The 21,106-nt window shown below is 41.1% G+C and overlaps 3 protein-coding genes across 6 annotated transcripts in view; all 3 read right to left on the bottom strand.

The window, feature by feature from the left end:
- Window positions 1-4,072: 4,072 nt before the first annotated feature.
- On the bottom strand, window positions 4,073-6,123 carry LOC115165694 (CMRF35-like molecule 2). Its single transcript, XM_029718984.1, has 7 exons — window positions 6,040-6,123; window positions 5,505-5,837; window positions 5,304-5,407; window positions 5,106-5,184; window positions 4,850-4,960; window positions 4,695-4,738; window positions 4,073-4,535 (listed from the first exon to the last, which is right to left on the bottom strand). Exons 1-7 carry the CDS (start codon window positions 6,074-6,076, stop codon window positions 4,395-4,397), a joined length of 849 nt encoding a protein of 282 aa, XP_029574844.1. The 5' UTR covers window positions 6,077-6,123; the 3' UTR covers window positions 4,073-4,394.
- On the bottom strand, window positions 5,923-12,634 carry lmod1a (leiomodin 1a (smooth muscle)). 3 transcript variants are annotated; one of them, XR_003870223.1, is made up of 4 exons: window positions 12,144-12,633; window positions 7,803-9,710; window positions 7,239-7,562; window positions 5,923-6,219 (listed from the first exon to the last, which is right to left on the bottom strand). XR_003870223.1 is itself a non-coding variant. In XM_029718983.1 (4 exons), the coding sequence occupies exons 2-4, from the start codon at window positions 12,396-12,398 to the stop codon at window positions 7,536-7,538; spliced, it is 2,190 nt and encodes a 729-aa protein (XP_029574843.1). In that variant the 5' UTR covers window positions 12,399-12,405; window positions 12,539-12,634; the 3' UTR covers window positions 5,923-7,535. The 3 variants fall into 3 exon arrangements, 2 of the variants coding, with proteins under 2 accessions (XP_029574843.1, XP_029574842.1); XM_029718983.1 differs by having other exon boundaries at window positions 5,923-7,562; window positions 12,144-12,405; window positions 12,539-12,634; XM_029718982.1 differs by having other exon boundaries at window positions 5,923-7,562.
- A 1,469-nt stretch (window positions 12,635-14,103) lies between these two features.
- The window catches only part of LOC115165692 (lysine-specific demethylase 5B-B), a 32,044-nt gene continuing 25,041 nt past the window's right edge, over window positions 14,104-21,106 (bottom strand). For both annotated transcript variants that reach the window (XM_029718980.1, XM_029718981.1), the window contains exons 21-28: window positions 18,596-18,734; window positions 18,267-18,446; window positions 17,987-18,145; window positions 17,351-17,800; window positions 17,145-17,229; window positions 16,728-16,933; window positions 14,483-14,740; window positions 14,104-14,237 (exon numbers count right to left, since the gene is read on the bottom strand). In XM_029718980.1, the coding sequence (XP_029574840.1) occupies window positions 14,109-14,237; window positions 14,483-14,740; window positions 16,728-16,933; window positions 17,145-17,229; window positions 17,351-17,800; window positions 17,987-18,145; window positions 18,267-18,446; window positions 18,596-18,734 (1,606 nt within the window). In that variant the 3' untranslated portion in view covers window positions 14,104-14,108. The remainder of the gene's footprint in view (window positions 14,238-14,482; window positions 14,741-16,727; window positions 16,934-17,144; window positions 17,230-17,350; window positions 17,801-17,986; window positions 18,146-18,266; window positions 18,447-18,595; window positions 18,735-21,106) is intronic.

Here is a 21,106-nt window from a genome sequence, read left to right as displayed (position 1 = left end):
CTTGCTCGTGTAACAGTATAACTTCCGTACATCTCCTCGCCCCAACCTGGGCTTGAACCAGGGACCCTCTGCACACATCAACAATTGACACCCACAAAGCATCATTACCCATCGCCCCACAAAATCCGCAGCCCTTGCAGTGCAAGGGGAACAACTACTTCAGGTCTCAGAGCGAGTGACGTCACCGATTGAAACGCTATTAGCGCGCACCACCGCTAACTAGCTAGCCATTTCACATCGGTTACCCTCGCACACGCTTTTTCAGTTCTGCCCACACATTTTCTAAAGGATTGAGGTCAGGGCTTTGTGATGGCCACTCCAATACCTTGACTTTGTTGTCCTTAAGCCATTTTGCCACAAGTTTGGAAGTATACTTGGGGGTCATTGTCCATTTGGAAGACCCATTTGCGACCAAGCTTTAACTTCCTGACTAATGTCTTGAGATGTTGCTTCAATATATCCACATAATTTTTCTACCTCATGATGCCATCTATTTTGTGAAGTGCACCAGTCCCTCCTGCAGCAAAGCACCCCACAACATGATGCTGCCACCCCCGTGTTTCACGGATGGGATGGTGTTCTTCGGCTTGCAAGCCTCCCCCTTTTCCTCCTAACATAACGATGGTCATTATGGCCAAACAGTTCTATTTTTGTTTCATCAGACCAGAGGACATTTCTCCAAAAAGTACAATCTTTGTCCCAATGTGAAGTTGCAAACCATAATCAGTTTTTTTATAGCGGTTTTGGAGCAGTGGCTTCTTCCTTGCTGAGCGGCCTTTCAGGTTATGTCGATATAGGACTCATTTTACTGTGGATATAGATACTTTTGTACATGTTTCATCCAGCATCTTCACAAGGTCCTTTGATGTTTTTCTGGGATTGATTTGCACTTTTCGCACCAAAGTACCTTCATCTCTAGGAGACAGAATGCGTCTCCTTCCTGAGCGGTATGACGGCTGCATGGTCCCATGGTGTTTATACTAGCGTACTATTGTTTGTACAGATGAATGTGGTACCTTCAGGTGTTTGGAAATTGTTCCCAAGGATGAACCAGACTTGTGGAGATCTACAGTTTTTTTCTGAGGTCTTGGCTGATTTCTTTTGATTTTCCCATGATGTCAAGCAAAGAGGCACTGAGTTTGAAGGTAGGCCTTGAAATACATCCACATGTACACCTGCAATTGACTCAAAAGATGTCAATTAGCCTATCAGAAGCTTCTTAAGCCATGACATCATTTTCTGGAATTTTCTAAGCTGTTTAAAGGCACAGTCAACTTAGCGTATGCAAGCTTCTGACCCACTAGAATTGTTATACAGTGAAATAATCTCTCTGTAAACAATTGTTGGAAAATTACTTGTGTCATGCACAAAGTGGATGTCCTAACCGACTTGCCAAACTATAGTTTGTTAACAAGAAATTTGTGGAGTGGTTGAAAAACGAGTTTTAATGATTCCAACCTAAGTGCATGTAAACTTATGACTTCACAAACTACTCCACATTTTAAAAGTTAAAGACAAATTATAGAAAATATTCAGATGTCTTTAATGCGCAATATAAAATTGCTCAAGCTCAGTAGATTACGGTGGGATGATGGAGAGCAATATTCAAATCTTGTCTCTGATTTTCAACAAATTTAAGTCAGGACTAAGGCTGGACCACTCAGGAACATTCAACCTCTTGGAAAGCCATTCGGTCTTTGACATAAAAAATTGTGCAATTGTCCCTCTGAAAAATAAACTCTATGCCAAGGTTAGATTTTCAGAAGACTGAAGCAGGTTTGCTGTAACTTTTTACCTGGGCCTTGCTCCTTTCATATATTTGTTTTATCCTGACAAACTCCCCAGTCCCTGCCGGTGACAAGCATACCCATAACATGATGCTGCCACCACAATACTTAAAATATAGAGGGTTTCACTCTTTTGTGTTGTATTGGATTTGACCCAAGCCTGTTGTTTTTAATTTAGGTCAAAAAGTAAATGTCTTACCTGCATTGTCTTGCAATATTACTTAATGGCCTTGTTGCAATCAGAATTGGTGATTTGGAGTGGATTTTGTGAAACAGGCTTCATTCTTTTCACTTTGTCATACAGGTCTATAATGTGGAGTGGATGCCATGTTGTTGATCCTCTGTATTTTCAAGTATTGTGAAGGAAGCATCATGTTCTGGGTATGCTTGTCACTGGTAGGGACTGGGGAGTTTGTTAGGATTCCCAGAAATATGAAAGGAGCAAAGCTCAGATAAAAAGTTACATGAAACCCTGCATCAGTCTTCTGAATACCTAAACCTGGGATAGAGTTTTATTTTTCAGCGGGACACAACAAAAAATGTTATGCCAAAGACAGATTAGAATGGCTTTCCAATAGGTATTGAGTCTTTCTGAATGGCCCAGTCTCAGTCCTGACTTAAATCTGCTTGAAAATCAGAGACAAGGTTTGAATATTGCTGTCCATCAATGACTCCCAAAGAAATTTACTGAGCTTGAGCAATTTTGACAAAAACAATGGAAAGTATTCAGACCCCTTGACTTTTTACACAATTTGTTACGTTACAGCCTTATTCTAAAATGTATTAAATAGTTGTTTCCCTCGTCAATCTACACACAATGCCCCATAATGACAATGCAAAAACAGGTTTGTAGAAATGTTTGCTAATTTATATTTTATAATTTTTTTTCTCTGCAGATCCTCTCAAGCTCAGTCAGGTTGGATGGGTAGCGTCGCTGCACAGCTATTTTTAGGTCTTTTCAGAGATGTTCGATCGGGTTCAAGTCCGGGCTCTGGCTGGGCCACTCAAACACATTCAGAGACTTGTCCCGAAGCCACTCTTGCGTTGTCTTGGCTGTGTGCTTAGGGTCCTGTTGGAAGGTGAACCTTCGCACCAGTCTGAGGTCCTGAGCGCTCTGGAGCAAGTTTTCATCAAAGATCTCTCTGTACTTTGCTCCGTTCATCTTTCCCTCAATCCTGACTAGTCTCCCAGTCCCTGCAGCTGAAAAACATCCCCACAGCATGGTGCTGCCACCATCATGCATCACCGTAGGGATGGTGCCAGGTTTCCTCCAGACGTGACGCTTGTCATTAGGCCAAAGAGTTCAATCTTGGTTTCATCAGACCAGATAATCTTGTTTCTCATGGTCTAAGAGACCTTTAGGTGCCTTTTGGCAAACTCCAAGTGGGCTGTCATGTGCCTTTTACTGAGGAGTGGCTTCTGTCTGGCCATTCTACCATGAAGGCCTGATTGGTGGAGTGCTGCAGAGATGGTTGTCCTTCTGGAAGGTTCTCACATCTCCACAGAGGAACTCTGGAGCTCTATCAAAGTGACCATCGGGTTCTTGGTCACCTCCCTGACCAAGGCCCTTCTCCCCGATTGCTCAGTTTGGCTGTGCGGCCAGCTCTAGGAAGAGTCTTGTGGTTCCAAACTTCTTCCATTTAAGAATGATGGAGTCCATGTGTTCTTGGGGACCTTCAATGCTGCAGAAATGTTTTGCTACCCTTCCCCAGATCTGTGCCTCGACACAATCTTGTCTCAGAGCTTTAAGGACAATTCCTTCAACCTCATGGCTTGGTTTTTGCTCTGACATGCACTGTCAACTGTGGGACCTTATATAGACAGGTGTTTGCCTTTCCAAATCATGTCCAATCAATTGAATTTACCACAGGTGGACTCCAATTAAGTTGTAGAAACATCTCAAGGATGGTCAATGGAAACAGGATGCATCTGAGTTCAATCATAGCAAAGGGTCTGAATACTTAAGTAAATAAGGTATTTCTGGTTTTTATTTTTAACAAATTAGCAAACATTTCTAATAACCTGTTTTCAATTTGTCAATATTGGGGTATTGTGTGTAGATTGATTAGTAAATGTTTTTATTAAATCAATTTTAGAATAAGGCTGTAATGTAACAAAATGTGGAAAAAGTCAAAGGGTCTGAGTTCTTTCCGAATGCACTGTACTGAATGTTGCTCTAAGAGTTGTGCAAAGTTGGTAGAATCTCATTCAAAATGTTTCACAGCTGTAATGGTGTGAAGACATATGCAATCAAGACATCTTCTTTTTAAAAATATAATACAATATTTTGGAAAATGTTCTATATTTTTTATTTTCACTAGGCACTGTATCAGAGGAAACAGATGCAGGGAAACAGTGAAAACATCTGACAATCTTCAACTGTAAACCACACACACACACACACACACACACACACACACACACACACACACACACACACACACACACACACACACACACACACACACACACACACACACATAACACACACACATAATAGCAATAATGATACTGCACATCCACCATCAATGTGTTGGCAGTGTTGTGAGAATGCCCTCTGTTAGAGACTTGTGATTAGAGACTTGTGACCCTCACTGATGGTCTTTGTTAATTTAGTGTCAGGAGGGAATAGAGAGCATTGTCTTCTATTTCCGGTGGGGTTTCACAAAACCTAATGGTGCAGTACAAGTCACTGTTGGAGCTGTACATAATTATCTCATCATACACATGACAAGTGTCCTCTTCATCCTGAGAGAGAGAGAGAGAGAGGGGGGGGGGGGCATTGGGTAGAGGTTATTTGATGAGTGAGTTGGTGCATATAGCCTAACGACTGCTGTCTGATGAGGGCATGCAACATTTTATTTAAAATATGATAAAGCATCAACTTAAAACAAATATCCAATTCACCTGTGCAATATCTACAGGATCTGATACTTCAGATGATGGAAATGCTAAGGGACACAAATTATAGGCTTCAACATATCATAAACAAAATAATAGTATTTTCATAAGTACAATATGATATGTAGGTAGGCTATCAAAGAGAGAATACTTGGTCTTACTCAGTGAGCGTGACATTGATTGTTTTCTGAGGAGTAGACCAAGTGCAGCCACAGTGCAACACATCAATGGTCCAAGGACAGCTCCCACAACAACGTGGACACGTACAAAGCCTAAATTACAGGGAGAATAATTAAACAAAATCTCAATCAAACCCATGTTTTCCATTGTGTGTTTGGAACAAAACAGAGTAGCCTAAAGTTCAGGAAGAGGGGTCCAGAGAAGTCGGATCCGCAGCCACTCCGAATGTTCAATTACCTGGGCTGCCAATCCGAATAGTTGAGGTTGTTGGAGGTGTGACATCATAATCTGCAACAGGTAACTTTTTGTATGGCACCTTTAAAATGAGCAAAAACAAAAGTATACAGAAAATATATAGAAGATATATTAGAATATTCGAACAATTATTTTACAATAGGAGCTTCTCTTTTTTTAACTATTCAAAGTTATATCAACCTGTGTAAAGGTGGGGACCTCTGAGGAAACATATCTGTTAGTTTCAGTGATGTCCTTCCTGTCAATCACAGGGGCAGGTGTAGACAGTGAAGTGACCAATGGAGCTGTGGGTACACATTGTAAGTAGAGGGTAGACCAAGTAAAAATGTTGTGCATTCAAAGATAATCAAAAGGGACATCAAAGGAAAAAAATATGCATACCTTTACTCACAGAGATCTCTACTTTTGTTAAAACATCTCTTCCCCACTTATCAAGTCCACAATAATAATGTCCAGAGTCCTGTAATTCCAGGTTTTGGATGGTGACAATGAAAGTACATCCATGGACATTGTCATACACTGAAAATCTTCCTACTGGGACAAATGCTTCACCCTTCACACTTCTGATGAGAATGTCACTGTTGGAACAGGGATGGCGACACAAGTATTTGGGTTTATATTGATATCCATCTGGATATGAACACTCAATGTCTAAAGCTCCACCTTCATATCCGTGCGCTCCAAATTTGCTCATTTTTGCATCACAGCATAAAACTTGAAAAAATAGAAAAACAATGTTATTTTTTATCGGTATAAAAACAAATAGTTGAAACATGAAATAAATAATAAAAACATAAAATAGTTTGGCAGAGTTTTATTCTATAAAATTTGCAGTATGCAGTGGTCTCTTTCACAAATAAAATAATCAACAACAACAAAAAGTGTCTGCAATTGTATCAGAGTGTTAAAAACTCACCTGGCAAGTAAAGGAGAAACTTCAGATAGATTTTCATGTTTTCGGGTTGTAAAATAATTTCACCAAAGATACTCTACATGTGAGGACAGACCCACTTTTCTCCCGAATGCTCCTACTGTCACCATATCACTCTCCATCGACCAGCATCATTTGCAGTGGCTCAGGGCTGTTTTTGTCTTACTTAAGGAAGTGAAAAATATGAACTGATTACAACATTTCAGGAAGGAAGTGCTACAGACAGGTGCTACTTTTGTTGAATATAAATCCTCTATAAGGCGGATGTAGACATCTAAAACAGACGGAATATTCCACAATTGTTCATCTGGAGGAATTTAATGACCTGGTTATTAGCTAGCGGATGCATTCTCGAAACCAGACATATTAATGTTTTGTTTAGTTCTGTAAATACATTTCAGAATTGTCTTGGTATATTTTCATGACTTAAAACATCTGTATGGTACACCTCATAAGTGAATTCTAAACACAACATTCTCAAAACCTTCTCAAAAGGTCCTTGCTATCTGGGAGTTTTGCTATTCCAACTACCCCATTGAAGATGAAATGTAAAATGCTTAAGGTAAGAGATAAGGTTAGGGTTAGGATTTAGGGTAGGGACGGGATGTCCCAAGGATCCCAGATAGCACTAACTATTCCCAAAATATATTCCCTTCCCTCTCAGGACACAATCCATCATAGTGAAATGCTTGCAAAGTTCAAGAGGTCTTCTGCCAGCTCTAGGGAAGTGCCTCATACATGCATGTTGTAAGCAGTTGGTATCCCTATGGACAACTAACAGAGAGATTGAGTGCTGTTATATTACACATTGACCAGATTATGAACCCACACGCACTTCATATACAAGTTGTGTGTTCAATACTAGCTACAGTATGTGTTTGGTTAAATGTTTAATTACATCCTTTGACAGTGACACTGGAGAATTGTCTTTAAATAAACATCAAAACAAATGCCCTCGTTCATTGCGCTTATGGCCACGTAACTGTTGAAAATAAGAAAATACGGTGACTTGCAATGTGTAAGCATTTCCTTCCAGTTGCTCGTCCCCTTTTAACTATTCCCTTTCCGCCGTGCACCTCCCCCATTCTCCCCACCCCTTCGCCGGACAAAGCCTCACATGAAAGAGCAGGACATCCAACTGGCCATCATCCAGTAATTAAAAAGAACAGAGGAGTTATTCTTACGTCATACTGTATCTTCAATGCAATGACCAAATATGGGCATCTAGGGAGAACAGGAGGGAGAGATTCAACTGAGGGAGACTGAAGTCAGCAGGCAATGTAGCCTAAGATGCTTTCACTTTGTATGATTACAAACCACCATAACCACCTTCTGGCTCGAAGTACCAACTGGATCAGATATCTCTCCATTTCTCAGCAGCAACAACGGAGGCAGGGCTTCACCGCTATCTACTACTGTAAAACAAATTCTGTTCTGTTTTTGTATCAAGTCCAACCTCTTCTTGCTGTCATCCCCACCCTTTACTGAAGCAGCTTTGGAACATCAACCTGCCAGAGAGTAAAAGATTTAGATTTTATTTATTTACCAATACGCTACATTCTTCCTGACTGTAATTTCAAGGGAAATGCTGGATTCACATAGATGTTACAGTAATTTACAGTCTACAGATGTAATCAAAATTCCTGTCATTCCTCATACTGTTGGCTGCTCACCACATTAATCACATTGTATTGATATTATTAGGATGCTGCTTTCACAAACAACTTCCACTCCTCTCCTGTTCCAACCTTTTTTAGAGCTTTCATTGTGCTGTTGCGAATGGAGTCCAGCAACTGGTCCCTAGTGTTCCTCTCTCCGTGGCGTGAAGTCTGCCCGTTGAGTTTCCTCTGTGAGGCAGGCATGAGGGCTTTCCTTAGGCCCTCCAACACCGGGGCAGGGGGAGGAGGTGGTGCTGGTCCAGATCGGCCAGCCTTAAGAGCCCGAAGTGGAGGTGGAGTAGACCCAGGACCAGATACACCATCCCCAGCCTGAGGTGGAGGTGTTGTAGACCCTGGTCCAGACCTACTACCCCAAGCCTTAGGGTTTAGCTTACCCACAGCTTTGGGGCTCACCTTGTGGAAGGGTTCAGGTGAGGGTTTAGGGGGGGATAAAAAGGGGGATGTTTTCAGGAGGTTTCCTGTCCTCTTAGTCTCACCAACAGACTTGAATTGGGGTTGAGTTGAAGGTTCGCAAGAAAACTTCCCCAAAGGCAATGTGTTTTTTTTTGTGTTGGTCTGTGGTTGTGGTTGTGGTGTCTGACGTGTTGGCTGGTATGGCTTAGGCTGCTGGGATGGCTGGGCTTGTGCTTGTTTCTTCTCCTCCAGTCGACGTTGCCTCTGCAGGTCCATGTTCCGACTCAGGATGTTGGTCATGGTCATCCTTGGGCCGGCCAGTTCAAAGCCGTATCCCAGCTTCAGCAACCTGGTGTTGTTTCTCAATACATTGGCCATCTCCATCTCTGTCTTGCCCCCACAGATGTGTCGCTGGTTGTGGAAGCGCAGTTCAGTGATGGTTACATTTTTCTCTAAGGCGTGTACCACGGCCAAAATTCCCTTGCCAGTGAGGTGGTTGGAGTCAAGGATGACGTTGGTCAGAGACGTGTTGTTCCGCAGAGTGCCAGCAATGGCATAAGCCACATGGTCGTCAGCCCGGGTGTTGGCTAAAGCAAACGTCTTGACATGTGTGTTGTGTTGTAGTGCCTCTGCAAACTGGATGAGGGTGTGGGTCTTGATGACGTCTGAGTTGTTGACATTGAGTTCAGTCATTAAAGGGTCGTCTTTTCTGACATGCTCAAGGAGCTCATCAAACATGCTGGCCTCCTCGTCCTCCTCGTCTCCCTCCATGACTTCACCAGCTGAGCGTTCTTCCCTACTGCTGTTCTCTAGGTTTACATTGCTGGCTTTACTGTTTTTATTAGGAGTCCTTTCTGTGTTCTTTACCTTGTCTCTCTGTGTCTCATCCTGGACTCTACTTGCTTTCCTGTGTGATTTGGTGTTTTCGCTATCTTTGTCCTTCTCATTATTCCTCTTTTCCTTCACCTCAGTACCCCTGAGTTCTTTCTGCTTTTCCTCTACTTTAGAGAAAATTCCTCTTGTTATCTTGCTATCCTTCATTTTTTGAGGTTTTTCTTTCTTCTCTTTCTCCTTAGTATCGTCTTTATCAGCATGCCCTTGAAGCTTTGAAATCAGATCCTTGGTTTTAGAGACTGTCTTTTTTCTGATATCTTTTTGCTCCTTTTCTTTTGTATCCTCTTTTTTTGTTTGCAATTTTGAGATAAGATCAAGTGTTTTGTTACTACCCTTCTCCTTTTTTATGCACTCCTCCTTTTTCTCATTTTCTTCAACCAGTACTTCATTGCTTTTTTCAACAATCTTATCTTCCTTTTTTTCATGGTCTTTGTCCTCATCTCCCCCTAACCTACTATGCGGCCTTTCCTCATTGCCCTCACCACTCCCTCCCTCACCCTTCAAGTCCTTGCTCTGAGGTTTTTCCTCTTTGTCCTTGGATATGTCCTCCTTAGGGGTCTCCACAGCAGAGAAGTTTAGGTCCATGACATCCTGGTCATCCTGGTCATCTGACTTGAAGTAGAAGAAACTATCACAGCTCTTCCCCATCTTCTTCAGGTGTTCCCGTTTCACTCTGTCAGTTGTTGGCTCCTTCAGTATCAGGAACATAAGAAAAGATTGTTGCATTTATCATACAAGCCCACATGAAAAAAATACTATAGTATACTATGGTATAAATAGTATAGTATTCACTGTAGTGTTTTTTTAAGTCTGCAAAAACACTATTGTAAATACTGTAGTATTTACTGTAGTATTTACAGTTTACTTTAGTATAAATACTGTTGTAAAATTAATGTAGCGTTTTTCTAGATTGTAGTACACAGTAGTATTTACTGTAGTGTTTGTAGACTGTACTATACTGTAGTATTTACTGTAGTTTCACTGTAGTGTTTTTGTTTTATTATCTTTGACATAGAAATTGAAGCTTTGTCCTTCAGGAGATCTACTGGAGAAATAGTTAGAGCTTCTGCTCTTTTCTATAACCTGTAGGGACACAATTTATGGTCTATACTTGGCATGTAGATTTTCCACTTAAGGGTGGAACAAATTTCAGCATGGGGGAGGGGAATGGATATATGCTAATTAAATAATGAAGTATTTACTACAGTTAAAAAAGTGTTTTTGCAGACTGAAGTGTTTTTGTGGACATTACTGTAGTATTGACTACAGTGTTTTTTTGTGGATAATACTGTAGTATTTACAACATTCTATAAGCACTACACATGATCAAGGGATACTACAGTGTGTAATATATTATTCTACAGTATACTACACATTTTATAGTAAGCAATTCAAGATGTAGGGAAGGAAAGGGAAAGGGGGATACCTAGTCAGTTGTACAACTGAATGCATACAATGTGTCTTACGCATTTAACCCTGCCCCTCTGAATCGCTAGTGTGTAGTCTAGTATTCATTATTTAATAAAGAATGTAACATCTATGTATGTTTTTGTCAGTTTGGAAATATTTTCAGAATGCATCTGGAATATTTATGTCCGTAACAGCCTACGTAAAACCGATGGAACATTGCCTCTACGAGCACCATCTGTTTGTTTGGTAAAATTGTATATCTTACATATAGCAATCAGGGTTTTTGCATCCCTTACAGGCTGAAATGTCTGTAGGGAGCTGTAAGCCACTGTGTAAGTAACTCTGGCAGATGTTTCCTTAAAAGGCAGTATGGGTCAGAGCGAGAGGAGCGTTCACTCTGGAATTTCATTTGTCTTAGAATTGGAACCAGCATGCCAACATTAGCAAGACTCATTATTCTATGAGCCTGTCTTTTACCCTTTTCACCAAAACCAGATTTCAACGGGCATTATGAAAACAACATAAAGAAGGTCTACACCACAGAGGCCCATGTACAGCTTTGTAGGATGGATCATTTAGTATTTATAACTAATTATGTAGCAGTCTATTTAACATTTGAATAGTTCGAATCACATATCCTGCTATTTATACATGGCATAGTGGTCAATATACTTGTCAATGAAATGCATTTAGATCCTGAGATAACACATGTAAAATCAATTACATACACTCAACATAATTGTATTCCCTCAAATACACACTCGGACTCAAAATCCAAGTTATCACATAACACCTTCATCACATGACTTGTTGCCAAGTAATGAAAACACTTCTCCTAGTCTTGTTTGTGTGCTGAAAAGAAAATCTCAAGATTATGTAGTGTCTTTTTTCTTCAGGGCTCCAGGGGCTCATTTGTTTATAATAAAAATTGCACTGCCTAGCAACTGTTCAGAGGGATGATTTTGCCTGTTCAAACTGGGTCTTCTGTACCCCTGCTCTGGACCCTTTTCAAACAACAAGACATCTCATTAGTCTCTATACACATGACTGTTTCAACATGGCTTATGTTCTCTTACCTGCCAGCTGTGGGAGCCTATATCCAACAGCTGAGTGCCAACATACATTAACTGATAAGCTCAGTGTCGAAGCTTCTTTATTATCATTAGGATATCACTGTGGCATTTTAAAACAAATTCACTCTATGAAATAGTGGTATTGTCATAGTCAAGATCTGAGACCTGTGTGGTATCTCATATTTACTTTCATGAAAGAACAACCTATATAGGATTACACCCTGATCATTACAGCTTGTACTACACGATCATATCCCCACTTCCTGTCGAACTCCATACAATGATTATTTATCTATTTCCAGAAGAGACAGAAGTTATATTTTAAGTTAGTGAAACATTGTCCACAATAGTATCTTCATCTGCCTGATAACCCACATCATCCCTGGTGTTGAATCCTGAAATCACTGCACCATGTCTGGAAGCCAGGGTCCTGATATACTTGGGCACGTTAATATACTGTCAAATTGGTACTTGAAGTACTCGATTGGCAGCTACATCTAGGCTACACTATTCCTACTGTAATAACATCACTTCAGGGTTCAACCAGCAAGAAACTACAACTATTGTATTTTTTTCTTGGTTAGAAACTGCACTTTACGCACAGTTAACAATGACATTGGCAGAAACAGTGTCATCATACCTCAAAGGACAGCTCCCTTTGAATGAGTTTCTTGGTTTCGCGCTCACAGTAGTCAAGCATTGCCCCCCTATTGTATTTTATTGACGGCTGCTTGTCTGTCTGGTTCTTCTGCCGGAGTCCGACTGGCACAGTTGGATCCGGGTCAATAACGGTCAGTTCGCTCTGCAGCTCTTCCACCTCGGCGAGTGTCAGAGCGGCTAACAGGTTGTCAATATCGGAGTCCTCCTCGCTCTCGGCGGGGCGTTGATTCCGCATTTTCCTCCTAGACATTATTTCCCACAAAAATGTCCTGTTAAGCAACTCGATGAGTAATTTGCACTGCTGGTCTCAAAAATACCTTTGATAATAATAGTTGTATTATATTGGTACACCAAATTCAGGTTCATTGACCTCACCAGTATCTATTTGAAATGGGCTTTCAATGCATTGAAATAGTTTGGACAAAGAGAGTACTGGCCTATCCGACTGCCTGGACCGCCTCTCAGAAGAACTGTTTAGCTCAATGCCCAATTTGAGATCAGAGCACTGGAGCTGGACTGAAGCCATATGACAACACAAGCGAAAAATGCAAATTGACAGTTATTAATCATCTTTATGCTGTATGGCCCCATTATAAGAATGATTGTACATGATGTCATCAAAAGATAATTATACTTTTGTAGCCTATTATGTCAATGCAAATGTAATTCAGATTCTTTAAATCAGAGTTTGACTAAACACTAAGTACCCTCATGCATTAATCACGTAATAAGCCTGCTTTTATGAGTTGTACTACACACTATAGTGTTGATATGAGGTCATCCAGTGGACCAAATGAAAATATGAAAACCATCCCTTTGCTATTAGAACAAAAATGTTTTTATTCCACAATATAAACTGCAATGTCAAACTACCCCTCTCCCTTCCTTCCCAAAGTAACCCACCCAAGCACATATGTGGCAGTTCATACAGTTCCTTCTGTCTGCTACATTGCTAGTCCACAACTGTAACTTACCCTACAGCATATACACTTTGTTTCTGTACATCAAACCATTGCTAAAAGCACCAACACATAGTTCAGAGGAGACCAACCCATTGAAATCAATTCAGACAAACATTATTCCTCAGATAAATAAAACAGTCTACCAAAAATGTCTGAATAATTATATTATTCAGATGCATGTACTAAGCACTGGGTTTCCTGAAAAATACAGTTCTTTCTATTACATGATTTATTATTTTCTTTAAGGGGGAGGGTGAAGAAGGGGACCTTAACCCACATCCTCTGAGTCTCTGGTTTTGTATGCAAGGAAGTTCCATGTACAATATACTGTATTATAAACTGGGTAGTTTGGGTCCTGGATGCTGATTGGCTGAGAGCAGTGGTATATCAGACATAAAAACTGGGTGGTTCGAGCCCTGAATGCTGATTGGCTGAAAGCCGTGATATATCATACAATATACCACTGGTATGACACAAAATTACTTGTTTACTGTTCTAGCTAATTACGTTGGTAACCAGTTTATAATAGCAATAAGACACCTCAGGGGTTTGTGGTATATGGCCAATATACCACGGCTAAGAGCTGTATACAGGCACTCCACGTTGCGTCATGCATAAGAACAGCCCTTAGCCATTGTATGTTGGCCATATACCACACCCCCTTTAATCTTTACAGGGTAACTTATTATTTGACTCCTTTGCGCCACCCAATGCAAAGGAAACCCATGCAGCACACATTCTGTCACAACCACCAACAGATCAGAGAAGGAAAGGAAAAATAGGTAAAATACAAAAAAGTAACCAAACAGTATAGTTCTGGACAACAACCCAATAAAGAGCAGATAGCACCGTTGTTACAAAGGGGATGGGGACAAGAAGGGCTGGGTTGGGGGGGGTATGAGGGCAGGGTCTGTGACACATCCTGACTTGTGTGACTGAGTTGCTAACGGAGTAAACTCCCCATCCAGTCTCTCCTCATTTCCTCAGCGACCATCGCTTATTGTGCAGTTGTCACACACATAGTCTTCATTCTCAGCCAGCTCGGCTGTCACACCCACACAGACCTGGTGGAACCACTGGTTACAGCTGCCATCACACTGGACCCAGTCGACCTGAAATAAATCAAATGGCCAAATAAATCTCTAATAAAATCTAACCCAAGTGACATAAGTCAGACAAGGAACTGAACATTCAGTACATTTTACAATCTCTTCTACAAACAAACTGCTAGGCATTCTGTCCCTCTCTCCTTTATTTAAACACCAACACTCTACTAGTCAGTCAATAAGGTTGTCAGTTAAAGTATTGCTTATCTTATATTTTCTTATCAGTGATTTTTCAAAAAAGTTAAACTGACCTCATCTCCTTCAGGTTGCTGGCATCCCTCTGCTGGACACATCTCCTCTTCAGAGTCATCTGACTGGGAGAAGTCGGAGTGAGGAGACGAGGTCGTTGATGCCGCCTTGCGTTCCAGGTTCTTCTCTTTGTTCATTTTCTGTCTCTTGTTCTGGAGCTTCTTGGCCTTGTCCCTGCGCTCTGGCTCTACAGCCTCCCTCTCCAGGCGTCGCTTAGCCTTCTTCTCTGCTCCGTTCAGTACTTCCTTTATCAACCCATCCTGAAGAGATTAAAAACACCTCTTAAACTAAGTAAAATGTATTTCTTCTTTTCAATAGTCGGGATACCATCGTAACAGTAATAAACCAATACTTTTATAAGTCAATCATACAAATACATACAGTTGAAGTCTGAAGTGTACATACACCTTAGCCAAATACATTTAAACTCAGTTCCACAATTCCTGACATTTAATCCTAGTAAAGATTCTCTGTCTTAGGTCAGTTAGGATCACCACTTCATTTTAAGAATGTGAAATGTCAGAATAATAGTAGAGAGAATGATTTATTTCAGCTTTTATTTCTTTCATCACATTCCCAGTGGATCAGAAGTTCACATACACTCAATTAGTATTTGGTAGCATTGCTTTTAAATTGTTTAACTTGGGTCAAACGTTTTGGGTAGCCTTCCACAAGCTTCCCACAATAAGTTGGGTAAATTTTGGCCCATTCCTCCTGACAGTGCTGGTGTAACTGAGTCAGGTTTGTAGGCCTCGTTGCGGGCACACGCTTTTTCAGTTCTGCCCACAAATTTTCTATAGGATTGAGGTCAGGGCTTTGTGATGGCCACTCCAATACCATGACTTTGTTGTCCTTAAGCCATTTTGCCACAACTTTGGAAGTATGCTTGGGGGCAATTGTCCATTTGGAAGACCCATTTGCAACTAAGCTTTAACTTCCTGACTGATGTCTTGAGATGTTGCTTCAATATAACCACATCATTTTCCTGCCTCATGATGCCATCTATTTTGTGAAGTGCACCAGTCCCCCCTGCAGCAAAGCACCCCCACAACATGATGCTGCCACCCCCGTACTTCACGGATGGGATGGTGTTCTTCGGCTTGCAAGCCTCCCCCTTTTTCCTCCAAGCATAACGATGGTCATTGACTTGTTTATTGTGTTATTGGCTTGTTTGTTGTTTATTCCATGTTATTCCATGTGTAACTCTGTGTTGTTGTCTGTGTTACACTGCTTTGCTTTATCTTGGCCAGATCGCAGTTGTAAATGAGAACTTGTTCTCAACTAGCCTACCTGGTTAAATAAAGGTAAAAAAAAAAAGAAGGTCATTATGGCCAAACAGTTCTATTTTTGTTTCATCAGACCAGAGGACATTTCTCCAAAAAGTACAATCTTTGTCCCCATGTGCAGTTGCAAACCGTAGCCTGGCTTTTTTATGGCGGTTTTGGAGCAGTGGCTTCTTCCTTGCTGAGCGGCCTTTCAGGTTGTGTCGATATAGGACTCGTTTTACTGTGGATATAGATACTTTTGTACCCGTTTCCTCCAGCATCTTCACATGGTCATTTGCTGTTGTTCTGGGATTGATTTGCACTTTTTGCACCAAAGTACCTTCATCTCTAGGAGACAGAACGTGTCTCCTTCCTGAGCGGTACATGACGGCTGCGTGTTCCCATGGTGTTTATACTTGCGTACTATCATTTGTACAGATGAATGTGGTACCTTCAGGTGTTTGGAAATTGCTCCCAATGATGAACCAGACTTGTGGAGGTCCACAATTTTTTTCTGAGGTCTTGGCTGATTTCTTTTCATTTTCCCATGATGTCAAGCAAAGAGGCTCTGAGTTTGAAGGTAGGCCTTGAAATACATCCACAGGTACACCTGCAATTGACTCAAATTATGTCAATAAGCCTATCAGAAGCTTCTAAAGCCATGACCTAATTTTCTGCAATTTTCCGTTCTGTTTAAAAAAGGTAGTCAACTTAGCGTATGTAAACGTCTGACCCACTGGAATTGTGATACAGTGAATAATAAGTGAAATAATCTGTCTGTAAACAATTGTTGGAAAAATTACTTGTGTCATGCACAAAGTAGATTTCCTAACCGACTTGCCAAAACTATAGTTTGTTAGCAAGAAATTTGTGGAGTGGTTGAAAAACGAGTTTTAATGACTCCAACCTAAGTTTATGTAAACTTCCGACTTCAACTGTATAATTGAATTAAATGTATTTGATAGCAGGCATGCTCACAAACCTTTTGTGGAGAGCTTTTTCCCTGAGAGTTGCACTGCTTGAGTTTGTCACAGTCTGAGGGGTCGTCATCTTGCAGTGACGTGCGTTCGTTGGTGTGATGCGTCCTCAGGCCGTTCAGTAACACATGGTAGAGCTGTGTGATCTCTGGAAGAGACACCTGCAGCAGGAGCCCTTCCACCATCAGCTCCTCCAGCTCCACACTAAGATCTGCAGCAGCACAGCACACGCCAGGTTGTTCATGTAAAAGGTCATGTGTACAACCTACTGTAGATGCTTAAATAAATCAGTAGTCATCAGTAGAGTGCATTTGAAATACTAAATGAATTAGCTAATCAATGAAATAATGTTATCAAGAAGTCCAGTTGGTGATATGAATTAAAAATGATTCTACAACACTGCTTTATACCACAGAACTGACCCTGCAGAGGAATGCATCTTTGCTCGGTGTAGAAGACCATCTGATCATGAGTTGTCCTGTTCCACTCTGGAGTTAAACATGTTGGCTGTATAAAAAAATATAACAATCTGGTCATTTAGCATTATAATTATCTCTTATTCAGAATCATATCACTTTAAAATGGATAGATAACTCTACAATTCAGAAGAGGGGTATGACTGACTGACCTTTCCATCCGGAGATGGTGGAGTTGCAAAGCTCTCCTCCAGGTCTGGTAGTCCACAGGAGGAAGAGACCTGTCGCGCACGCTGTTGCCAGCTGACTGTTCTCTCAACCAAATAGTGAAGTGCATCGCCTTCCGGCAGACGCACCTGGATACGCTGCAGCGATGCCAGCAAGGGCAGGACCTTGTCCAGGGAGGGCTTCTCAGAGCGTCGGCAGTGCGGGCACAGCCAGGCCTGGGCTGAACGGGAGTCTGAGGAAGCCCTCACACACACGCTGTGGAAGGCGTCCCGGCAGAGCTCACACTGTAACATGGCTCCCATGGGGGGATTCTGACACACACACACCTTCAGGCCCATGCAGTCTGCCGTGGGAAGGAGCTTGGACTCGTTAGCTGCCCGGAGAGAGGAGAGGGCCCCCATCTCCTGTAACCGCACCTCCCCAAGAGTTGCCAGCTGGTAAAGAAATGTAAAAACATTTTAATTCATATAATTTCATGTCCAACATGAATTGAGGTACAGCACATATCCAGTACTAGCGTACTAAAAAGAAGTAGAGAAAGAGAAGGTCCGCACTCTTTAAATTGACTAAAAAATAAAATATATATTAAGTTGAGAAATGGCCAGTGTAGGTGTACTTACAGCAGAAGCAGAGTCCTTGGTCTCTGAGAGGGCTTTTTCCACATCACTGAGACAGTCAAGCTTCACCATCTTCTTCTTGCTGTGCTGAGTAATGTCTTTAGCTTTTTTGGACTTCCTTTTCGGAGAACCTGCTTCAACTTCACATCTTGGACACAGAACCTGTGGACAAGAACAAATGATGAATTCTAGTGACTGCATCTCTGGGAAATAAACTGCTATATACTGTACATCACTCATGGAACTTTCAGAGAGTGGTGCATTACAGCCATTAGAACATTACCTCAAGCAGAGTGAAGTGAGAGTTTTTCATGAGGAAAGTTTTAGCTGCACACTCTTTCCAGGTCTGCACCTCCGCCACTAGGGACTCCAGCTGCTTTAGAGGGCCAAGCTGGACTGGGATGTCTTGTCCTCGAATAACCATATCAGAGAGGTTGCAAAACAATGGAATGGAATCTTCATCCTGAAAGAGTACACAGAATTCAAGTGTTCTATACATAAAGTTGACACATTATAACATGTCAACCTGGAAGCATTGTTTCTATGAAAGTTATGTATAAAAAAATATTATTCAAGTGACATTGTGTGAAAACCTGTTGTATTATTCTGTACCTGAAGTGCCTCAGCTTCCTGAAGCCACTCTCTGGCCCTACTGATGGAGTCCTTCAGCATCAGACAATTGGGGAGGTAAGCAGGGATCCCAGCCACCTTCTCAGCTGTTTCAGAGAGGGCTTCTATAGAGAGGGGGGGCCTGGTGGAGTAGAAAACACAACAGTTAGGTCAGAAGACTGGTCAGTCACCAGCATAAGGGGGCCCAGTTATCCAGCTGCCAGGAAGCCTAAAAATCATATTCATCAATCTGTATGGACTATGGAGACATTTTCTCAGGTGTGTATTAATAATAAATATATGCATGTACTATCATGATCCTTTTTGGGGGCAATTCCTAAGACACTTCACTTGTTGGACAATATGTTTCTACTCACTCCATATTTTACAAAAGGTAAATTAAAGCTTCAAACCTTTGATAATTCTGATGTAAGCAGACATAACTGCTGTGATGGTTGTGAACCATGCAACCTTTTCCTCTGACCACTGATGGATCATTTAGTCTAAGTAGCTTCACATACAGGCAACTGACAAAATAAAGGAAACATTTGAGTAAATGAGAGACAAAGTATATTGAAAGCAGGTGCTTCCACACAGGTGTGGTTCCTGAGTTAAATAAGCAATTAACATCCCAGCATGCTTAGGGTCATGTACAAAAATGCCCAGTTGCCCATTATTTTGGCTACCATGGCTATAAGATACATCAGTGACTTTGAAAGAGGGGTCTCAAAGAAGCATAGGGGGTTTAAAGGGTGTGTGTGTGTCTCTCAGTCACCCAATTGAACACTTATAGGAGATTCTGAAGCTGCGTTTGAGACAACGTTTTCCACCACCATCAACAAAACACCAAATGATGGAATTTCTCATGGAAGAATAGCGTCGCATCCCTCCAATAGAGTTCCAGACACTTGTAGAATCTCTGGCAAGGAGCATTGAAGCTGTTCTGGCGGCTCGTGGTGGCCCAACGCCCTATTAAGACAGTTGCTGTTGGTGTTTCCTTTATTTTGGCAGTTAACTACAGGTAGGCTATCTATACTGTCCCCTCGCAACCATGGTACACTTTGAAACCATTGCATAGGCTACATATACAGTTACCGTGATATGGGCTTTGCACAATTCTATAATAAAGAAAATGTTGAACATACTGATAATAAAATCATAAAGAAACAAAACTATCCAGCCATCCTTGATGAGATAGAGAGAACAGTACTTCTCACCCTATTAAGCTCTAAAATGACAAATAGATTTTTTTTATGAACTCTAGCTCTAGAAAGATGCAGACAATTAAAGGGATAGTTCACCCAAATTACAAAATGACACTGATTTCCTTACCCTGTAAGCAGTCTATAGATAAGGTATGACAGCAACAGTTAGAATTTAATCAACAAATCACAAAACATACTTGTCAATCACCAATTTTTCCTGACAATAACTTGAGATGTCCTGGAAAAAAACTATTACAAATTCCTTTTCATTTTAGTTTATGAAAATGTGACGATGAGAAAAGAATTCCACGTAAGACTAATGGACATTTAATTTGACAAAGCTCCTTTTCATCCATTTTGTCCAATCCTAAACATGCATGGAGTATATTTCACGCAATCCTCTCATTGGCAGAATTGACATCTTTCAGTTGTGCAGTCTGAGCTGATCTGCCCGGCTCTCCCACACAGCTCCCAGGTCACTTCAGTCACTCATCAATCTTTTGAACTGATGCGAAGGCAGGACACTTCACTTGTAACTAACCTCAACTGGAATCAATGTTTACTCTCTCTTACATTCATGTAGGCTATTTTTTCTTTGATCACATCAGAAGCTATATTTTCCCCATGTGCGCTTTTATTCATCCGCGTTGCCGTTCTTGTGCCGCGGTCTGCAAATGCGAATTGCGGTTGCTTTTTTCCTACGGGAAAAACGAAAGCTATTTGTTGAATATTAGGAGTACAGTAATACTCCCGTCATTTTTGTAAAGCTCAAATTCTCCCCTTTTCAAGGAAACCACTGTTATTTACCCCCCTTGAAAGTTATGATGGGGTTAAAAATCTGAGCTGTAAATTGTTAACCTCAGCCAAGGTTTTATAGCCTATATGGTTGATTATGGCTGTCATTGGTTATAATCTGGCACAATATCAATGTTGCCAGCTAAGGTATACGAGGGTATAGTTAGGCCTACTTGGCCAAGGCTATCTGAATGTGCACAAGATGTAAGTTAGAGGTAGCCTAAATATTCATAATTAATATTTTTTTTAAACGCACTGTGTGACAAAAATGGCTGTGACTAAAATGAGACTAAAATTGTCCAGAGTTTTAAACAACATAAAAAACTAACGAAGAATGAAATTTCTAAAATGTGACTTAGACTAAAAGGTATTTTAAGACTACAACTAAGACTAAATCTCTGGACCTCCCCCCGGCCTGTACGGAGCAGCACCATCTTGTTAAAAATCCTGGGGATAACGCTGGAAACTAAACCAAAGGATGGATTGCTGTCATAGTCTGTAAGCAGTCTATGGA

The sequence above is a fragment of the Salmo trutta genome, chromosome 28 (assembly GCF_901001165.1).
Source record: "Salmo trutta chromosome 28, fSalTru1.1, whole genome shotgun sequence".
Lineage (NCBI taxonomy): Eukaryota > Metazoa > Chordata > Actinopteri > Salmoniformes > Salmonidae > Salmo > Salmo trutta.
The sequence above is the reverse complement of the archived record's forward strand: the minus strand, read 5'-3'. Positions and strand labels throughout refer to the sequence as shown.

Bases quoted from the DNA above. Each gene is read 5' to 3' on its own strand.
- lmod1a (XM_029718982.1), bottom strand. From the start codon at position 12,413: ATGTCTAGGAGGAAAATGCGGAATCAACGCCCCGCCGAGAGCGAGGAG. The intron at 9,711-12,143 runs GTATGATGACAC...CTGATACTGAAG, and splicing joins AAAGGGAGCTGTCCTTTGAG to GAGCCAACAACTGACAGAGT. The intron at 7,563-7,802 runs GTTGGAACAGGA...ACTCTCTGGCAG, and splicing joins CAATGAAAGCTCTAAAAAAG to GTTGATGTTCCAAAGCTGCT.
- LOC115165694 (XM_029718984.1), bottom strand. From the start codon at position 6,076: ATGAAAATCTATCTGAAGTTTCTCCTTTACTTGCCAG. The intron at 5,408-5,504 runs GTATGCATATTT...GTGTACCCACAG, and splicing joins AGAGATCTCTGTGAGTAAAG to CTCCATTGGTCACTTCACTG. The intron at 4,536-4,694 runs GTGAATTGGATA...TCTCTCTCTCAG, and splicing joins ATCCTGTAGATATTGCACAG to GATGAAGAGGACACTTGTCA.